This window comes from Apodemus sylvaticus, chromosome 12, assembly GCF_947179515.1.
Source record: "Apodemus sylvaticus chromosome 12, mApoSyl1.1, whole genome shotgun sequence".
In the NCBI taxonomy this organism is placed as follows: domain Eukaryota; kingdom Metazoa; phylum Chordata; class Mammalia; order Rodentia; family Muridae; genus Apodemus; species Apodemus sylvaticus.
In genome coordinates this window covers 71,890,371-71,898,899 of record NC_067483.1, presented here as the reverse complement: position 1 = coordinate 71,898,899, position 8,529 = coordinate 71,890,371, and the positions used below count along the sequence as shown (strand labels likewise).

The following is an 8,529-nucleotide window of genomic DNA, read 5'->3' as shown; positions in this document are numbered from 1 at the left end:
ACACTCCATAGTCTTTTCCTGTGGTATCAGGTCTTTATTATTATTATTTTTCTTTATTTCCTGGGGCTGGGGGGGTGGGTGGGCTGTCGTGGGGGAACTGCCCTTTAAATTTTAAGTGACAGTACAAAAAAATAAAGGTGATGGGTTGTGTTGTGTTCCGTGCTGAGTGCTGTCTCGCCGTCTCCCCCCTTGTCCTCCAGTGTGTGCTGACGCCTTGTCTGAGATCTGGATCTGCCCGCCCATCACTTTGGCGAGTGATGGGCGAGTTAATTTGCTTAGTACATTTCCGTTTCCTTCTTTCCTTTCTCTGGAGGCATCATGTGCTGGTGCTGTGTCTTTATGAATGTTTTAACCATTTTCATGGTGGAAGAATTTTATATTTATGCAGTTGTACAATTTTATTTTTTTCTGCAAGAAAAAGTGTAATGTATGAAATAAACCAAAGTCACTTGTTTGAAAATAAAAATCTTTATTTTGAACTTTATAAAAAGCAATGCAGTACCCCATAGACTGGTGTTAAATGTTGTCTACAGTGCAAATCCATGTTCTAGCATATGTAATAATGCCAGGAGTACAGTGCTCTTGTTGATCTTGTGTCGGTCAGGTTAACACAACGGACAATAAAAGAATGAACACATTCCTCACGTGTGTGCCTCACTTGTCTGAGCGTCTCAGTCTGTGTCGCTTTCACTCTGTGCGGCTAATTATCCAAGATCTTGAAGAAATACTGGACCTGAAGGGCAAGCACAGGCTGTTAGCATCATGCAGGTCTGGGCTCTCCTGCCGGCCACTTGCTGGAAGGGCGGAGGCCACAGTCACTCCACCACCACCACCCGGGGACCTGGATACACACTTCTTCCCCAAGAGATGACTGAGTTAACAAGAGGCAGGAAGGAAGGCTGAGACTTGGTTTTGAGAAGTGTTTTACAGTGCTGTTCTACTTAGTGAGCACAGGAAATCTTGACTCTCGTGACAATAACCACAGCTCAACAAAGTGTTCTCTGAGAGTGTGTGTATGTATAAATGTTTCTATCAGTTGAAAAAATGTTAGCATTGAGACTCAGTAACTTAAAACATGTGCATCTTGCTCTGGTTCAGGATTTAGCCTAAGTACTTACTTGGCTATATTTAATATTAGTCTTAGTGTCAGAAAAGACAAAAAAAATTACACTTTCTGGTATGATGTGTATGATGGAGCTGAAGATTTGGTACTGCCAACATCGGGACTTGCAAATTAAAATGATGGTGACACAGGGACCTGGTGCAGAAGGCCTGGGTTACTACAGCTCAGCTATATTCCTTCCTGCCTTCAGGCTACTGGGAATGCAGGTCCATGCCCGCTGGCCCCAAAGGCTACAGCTAGTTCACAAACACTAGTAATAGAGTTAGTTCCCACCTATTGCTCTATAGTAAAATTTCCCATTTTTTTCCTCTAAGTGTGGTAGGCCACACCTGTGATCCCAGATCTCCTGAGTCACAGAGTAAGACCTCGTGTGTGCAGCAGCAAATTATGGATGACAGATGAACAGCAGAGGAACAATTCCTCCATGTGACAGAAAGTAACAAAAGACAGCTTTGTTGAAAGGCCCGGTTGCCAAACTTTACTGGCTTTTGGAATTCTCTTAAATTACTAGGGAACTGGCAAAATTCATAAATGGTATCCTCAATATGAAAGTGGGTTTCTCAAAAAATCAGCCATACATTTATGGCAACAGGGGTGTCACTCCAGTGAAGAAGATGGTTTATCTTATTGGAACAGCTCGTTCTGAGATCAGGTCTCACTGTGTAGCCTCGGCTGTATGGGGCTCTATAGGTAGATGCTGGAGTGGGGGTGTGCCGCCATGCCTTGATACAGATCATCTATTTTTTTAGGCTGTGAATGAATTATGTTCATGATGATTGAGTAAGAAGGGGGATGGAGTGGGGAATCTCATGAAGGAATTTTTAAACTGGAGGACAGTTTACAGTTTTGAAGCTAGTCAAGAGTCACACTCTTGGTGTGACAAGCCTACTGGTTTCACAGACCTGTGTCCCCAGTGCTCTTGACCTACTGCACAGGCACACACCAATTTCCCTATTACCTCCTTCCAGATTCTCTCCAGATCTTGTTTCCTGAAACCTCTCCAGTGTACCGGCATGCTCAGGACTGTACCAACTAGGAAGGAGCCTTGTGAATGTTTTTTGCATTCTTTGACTTAACATATATATATACTTGTCTGCCCATTACACACTTACTTTGTCAATCGTCCTTTCAGCTAGAACTTGGTTAAACCTCAAAAGCATAAGGCACTCAATGGTGACACATTAGTATTAAGTGCCTGCATATTCAAGGTATTTTTCCTTCCGCACATTTGTGGATTTTGTTTTCATGTTCACATTCGTGTATTCTAACCACTTCTTGGGTGTGTGCAGAGAACCAGCCACCTGCTTCCTATAAATAGTATGATTGTTCTCCTGTTTGTCTAGATCCAGCCAGTCAAACACAAAGAGAAGGGAACGAGGTTTTCAAAGGTAGTATTAATCAAAGATAGGCAAGCCCTGAAATAATAAGAAGGCTCTTTCCACCCCTCGTAGCCCCTGAAGTGTTAGCATGTCCTAATCCCAGGTTAATAATGAATGGAGGCAGGCCATGGCTCAGCCTGAGCTATTATGTAATTAGAATTTAATGACCTTTACTTTCATTGTATTGATTATCTTCAGCTAACTAAGAACAAGGAAGGGTAGTTTTCCATCTATGGCTTTAACATAAACACTCCTGTAGTGTAGAGTAGTAAATATATTTAAAGGAAAATGCTACAAAAATCTCAAGTAGCAGTAAACTATGGCAGACATCTTAAGAGTAGAAATGGCGGCTGAAAGTGGGACAGAAGCCAGAGGTTCGGTTGTGTACCTGTTTGGGAAAAACTAAAGTTGAGCTCCTTCAGTACAAGAACAATAGCATGCTCTGTCTGCTCCAGCTGTACTTATTACCAAATGACTGCCCAACTTTAAATTAAAAATGTTATCAGTGATCACAGACAAAAGCCCAGTTATTAGAATCTTTCTAACCCAGCAGTAGCTCAAACTGGCTCTTAAAGGATTAGTAACACTTTCTATTATGTGTGTATATTGCCCATGGTAGAGAATCAAATGGGGTTACCTTGAAAGTCCAGGGCTGAAGACCCTCTACATACAGAAAAAGAGAAACCCCAGAAAGTTCAAGAGTGCTTTCAAACAAGTAAGTAAAGAGATTCAAATTCAACAGAGGAAACCTGGCTCTCTTCTGTAAGAGGGGCTAGCATTAACCATACATGGTACTTTTATTCCAGGGTTCCACGTTGGGAAACAGAATGAGGAAATAACCAACTGGTAGCTCCAGTTAGCATCACATCCTAGCCAATGAGAGACAAGCAGGGCGCAGCCCAAGTCCAGTATCCTGGTTTATTTGTCTCTGGAGTCCATTCTGTGGGACTGACTCCAGATCACACCACTACTTTATTTAATCGCTAGTGAATTCTGTATTCTAAGGGGGTGTGTTGCAACTATCACATTTACAGCTTGCTCCACCACACAGCCTTGTCAGGAGTCCTACAGGCAGCCTGCTGTTTTCAAGTGTTGGCTCCAATATGGGCCATGGAGGGGGTGGCATGGGTAATCTGACACTCAGGGACAGCTCCCGAGGTCAGTTTACTGGGTCAGTCTTTTGGGTTAAGTGTTAAGGACTGATTTCATTCCTGTGACTGGAACATATTGTCAATACCCTTTGGTATCTATAACTAGTATAGGAATCTGTCATCATTAAATTAGTAGAGGGTGGAATGGGGCCGAGACCAGCCATGCAGGAGGACACAGGAGCCAGTTTTGATATGGAGCAGGATCTACAGTGACCAGAGCTGGATCAGGCCTGAGGATTTCTCCCAAGGGAGCCTCTGGTTCTGGGATGACACATTTGTGGGGGTTGGGGATGAACTAGAGAAAATAAAAACATAACAAAGTCCACAACTAGCAACCCCTTCACCTAGAGCTGGCCTTTTCTTTCCTTGCACATTTCTTTGGGGTCTCCCACTCTACTGAGCACTGACTACTTGGAGAGGGGGGCCTCGAGACACATAGGGTCCCCATTTTCATGAACTGTTTGCCTTGAGACTGTAAATCATAAATGGTTGGTTTCTACCCACACATACTTTCTTTCCTCTTGCCAGCCACTCACTTGACTAACACACTGTGCATGGGACATCCACAACAATTTAAAAATGGAGAAAACTTGATCCTCAGAAAGTTCATAGCCTGGAAAGAGGAAAACCCGTGTGACAGAATAAAATCACAACCGTGCATGGACAGAAAGGGTGCTCATCAGCGGGAACAAAACACTTCAGGAAGGGGTTAACGTTTTGGTTTTGATTTTTGCTTTTCATTTTGGTGGGAATGTTAACATTTAACTTCATTTTTAAAGATGAATTACACCAAAATTGAGCTTGGTAAACGATTGCTATGCCAGCGGAAGATGATACACAACTATTTAGAAGAGGAGTAGTCTGAAAACTGGGTGAAGCCTTTGTCTTCACTGCCTTTCACACCGTACTGTCCAGTCACTTCAACTAATTCTATCTCCGTGACAAACTGGTCCTGTCACCTCCTTACCATGGAGATCTTGGCCCTCAGGTCAGCTAACCTTCCCCTACAAGTAGCCGGGAATTGGCTGAGTTGTCAGAACTGGACCTTTGAGCCCAGACTTTTCCCTTCTGTGGAGCAGTCTCTGCATTTATTGATGATTATAACCAGAATCATAAAAAGTGCTGTGTTTGTTAACAGTAGAGTTTAAAGACAGGTAATTGGTTCAGACAGGCTCAACAGAGCTCCCTGTGGGTCTGTGGAGCTCACCCAAGTGCAGTGACTAATAAAGATGGGCTGAGAACCCTGCAGCTGACTGCTGCTCACGAACCCGATGGAACTCACAGCGTAGAGATTTGGCGTTCGGTAAAACTCTGCATGGCTAGCCAACCGTGCTTTGCGCGATGGCCTCCCTTTGCAGACGCCTGGGTCTGTTCACTGAAAATGAATGCAGGAGTCTATTTTCAAATACTTCTTAATTTTGGCTTGAGCAGCGGGAAGACGTGCAGTCATTTTACTTCTCTTTTTTAAAAAGAAGATATTCAATAGTTAGGGATTTATCTCAAATGTTTAGGGAAATTTCTATTCAACTGTTGTGGAGTTCGAGCACCAGAATAGAGTATGCGCTTATACATAGATAGACTTTCAGATACGATTTAGTCTGTCTGAATTTGACAGAGGTATACGTTTGCTCCCTTCCCAATGACATGATTCTGGGCTTTAAAGGCATTCATATTTTCAGTAGGGAACCCACTGTCACTGCTCGTGGCCCTCCAGCCTTGGCTTCATGGGTTGTCACACGGCTCACCGCTCTGGTATTGATTAGAATTTCCTAATGGATTGTGATCATAGGGCCACATTTCCCTTTTGCTCTGGCTTTGTATCACACTGAGGGGTGGATATATTCAGCACCAGCTGCCCTAGGAGCTAAGCACACAATGTGACTGAGGGAGCTGCTCTTAAAACGAGCAGTGAGCAGGGCATGGTGGTGCACACCTTTAATTCCAGCACCCTGGAGGCTGAGGCAGGCAGATCTCTGTGAATTTCAAGTTAGTCTGGTCTACTCTGTTTTAGGACGGCCAGAGTACACAGTAAGACTCTGTTTCAGAACAAAAATAAATTGATAAATAAATAAATAAATAAAAATAAGAAATGAAATAACTATGCTGGCATGGTAGTACATAGCTTTAATCCCAGCACTTGGGAAGCAGAGGCAGTTCCAGGACAGCCAAGGCTACACAGAGAAACTCCACGTCAAAAAAACCAAAAAGGAAAATAAAATAAGCAACGGGAGTCAAGCAGACCTTCAAAGCCGATTGGGAGGTGGAGTAACCTAGGAGATGGCAGACTCTGGAGTGGATTTCTGGGCCTGAGCAGGGGTGTGCCGACAGCCACTCCAGCAGGCTGACACGTGGGCCCTTAGGCCCTTCCTGTGCTGGACTCTCTTCCCTGATTCCTTCCCTCAGTCATGACCCCTAGAATGCTCACATGTGGACAGTTGTGAGGAAGGGGTGACAGCCGCAGAAGGCTTAGAGCTCAGAGGGAACATTCAAACCTGACCAAAGAGATTAAACAACCGGCCTACCTACACTGCAGCCAGAGAACTCTCTACAGTGACAGGAAACTCAAGATTACATCCTTCATATGCCAACCTTCCTTCTCTACAGGTTCAGAGGCCACAGTTGACATGTCTTAAGACAAAGTGAAAAGGACTATCTGTTTTCCTAATCTTGCAAAACCTGGGTCCTCAGAGCCTGAACCCCCTCTGTTCCCGTTAGTGAGACCTCACACATGCAGGTGCTGACCCTACTTCATGGGAAGCACAGACACTCTTTTTTTAACTATCTGAGACACAGGACTCCCTTTTCAAAGTTCATTCTATGTCTTGTGCACATCTCCGAAGTGGCCTCTTCCACTTTCAAGGTAGTTTTGTCTCTCTCCAGCTCTTCAAAAATTAAAACCTAAGTGATTGATAATGTCACTTCTGTTCCCTTCTCTCAACCCCCAATGGTCCTCCAACTGTCCCCAAGACTTAACCATATTTCAGTGTGAGTCACCAATAATTTTCAACATTTATCTTAAAAATGTTCCTATTTTTAAATTTACTTTTAAAAAGATTCTTGCTGCACATTAAGTGGCTTAACAGGTTATTTCATCTTTAACAAGCCGCTATCAGTCTGTCTTAGTAATGGTTTTCACTGTGATAAAACACCATGACCCAAAGCCACATCGGATGGGAAGGGTTTATTTCAGCTTCTATGTCCTTCTATGTCACAGTCCTTCATGGAGGGAAGTCAGAGCTGGAACCTGAGGCAGGGGCTGATACAGAGGCCATCGAGGGGTCCCACTTATTGGCTTGCTTCCCATGGCTTACTCAGCCTCTTTCTTAGAGAATGCAGGACCATCCCCCCCGCCCCCCGGCCACCTCATCCATCCTAATTAATAAAATGAGCCACAGGCTTGAGTGGGGGGGCATTTCTCAGTGGAGTTCCCTCTTCCCAAACGGCTCTAGTCTGTCAAGTTGACATGAAACTCGCCAGCAAAGAGAGCAAAGAGAGCAGTGGCACAGTCTTGCTTTTTGCCTGCTGCAGCCACACAAACCAGCACGTGCTCCTTTTTTGTCACGTTTCCTCTCACGACCCACAAAAGCAGACCAGGGTCTCTGCACCTGAGATGTCCTTTCTCACAGACCCCAAACCCCTTCAGGGTAAACATACCTCAGCCATTCTGATCACACTGGTGTCCACACTAGGCCAAGAATATTTGGTTGTTAAGCATCCACAGGATGCACTCTCTAATCTTACTCACTCTTTTATCATTTGCTCTTTCTACAAGTTGGCCACACATGAAAAGGAAGCTTAACACGCGATCTCCTTCTCTGCCTTCGGTCAGTTTGGTTGACAGAACAACTCACAGGAAAGGAAGGAAAGGGAAAGGGCTTGGCCTCTAAGGCCACAGCTGGGTTGCAAAGAACAGTACAGGCAGTGAAGAGTCCGGGAGCACTCCGGGACAGGAGGACAGAACAGGCAGTAGAGAGTCAGGGAGCACTCCAGGAGAGGAGGACAGCACAGGCAGTAAAGAGTCCGGGAGCACTCCAGGAGAGGAGGACAGCACAGGCAGTAGAGAGTCAGGGAGCACTCCAGGAGAGGAGGACAGCACAGGCAGTAGAGAGTCCGGGAGCACTCCAGGAGAGGAGGACAGCACAGGCAGTAGAGAGTCAGGGAGCACTCCAGGAGAGGAGGACAGCACAGGCAGTAGAGAGTCCGGGAGCACTCCAGGAGAGGAGGACAGCACAGGCAGTAGAGAGTCCGGGAGCACTCCAGGAGAGGAGGACAGCACAGGCAGTAGAGAGTCCGGGAGCACTCCAGGAGAGGAGGACAGCACAGGCAGTAGAGAGTCCGGGAGCACTCCAGGAGAGGACAGCACAGGCAGGAGAGAGTCAGGGAGCACTCCAGGAGAGGAGGACAGCACAGGCAGTAGAGAGTCAGGAAGCACTCCAGGAGAGGAGGACAGCACAGGTAGTAGAGAGTCCGGGAGCACTCAAGGAGAGGAGGACAGTTCAGGAGGACAGTTCACTGAGAAAGTGACTGGCCCCATCCCTGTTCTCTTTGTGATGCATGGATTGAACCTTGGTTCTCATACACAGCAGGCAAGGGCCCCATCACTGAACTATACCCCAAGAAAGACCGTTTCAGGTTGTGCCGGCTAGCTCAGAACTTATGTTCCTGCCTTAGCTTCCAGAGACCTGTGTCGCCAAATCTGGCCAAAAATTTATATCATGAATTAATCTCAATTTCTTGCCAAAAAATCTACACTACAAGACTACTAGTGACCCACAAATAACTCCAAAGTTCTCTGACGTCCAGGAATGGCGCCATGTGTCAACTGTTCAAGTCGGGCATCTGAGGAGTTCACTCACAGGACAGAAAGCTTTATTTT

The 8,529-nt window shown here is 45.4% G+C and overlaps 1 protein-coding gene across 1 annotated transcript in view; it reads right to left on the bottom strand.

Moving 5' to 3' along the window:
• Positions 1 to 436: 436 nt before the first annotated feature.
• Positions 437 to 8,529, bottom strand: part of Nme7 (NME/NM23 family member 7) — a 136,377-nt gene continuing 128,284 nt past the window's right edge. Inside the window, exon 14 of the mRNA XM_052200125.1 lies at positions 437 to 733. Coding sequence (XP_052056085.1) covers positions 701 to 733 — 33 coding nt within the window. The 3' untranslated portion in view covers positions 437 to 700. The remainder of the gene's footprint in view (positions 734 to 8,529) is intronic.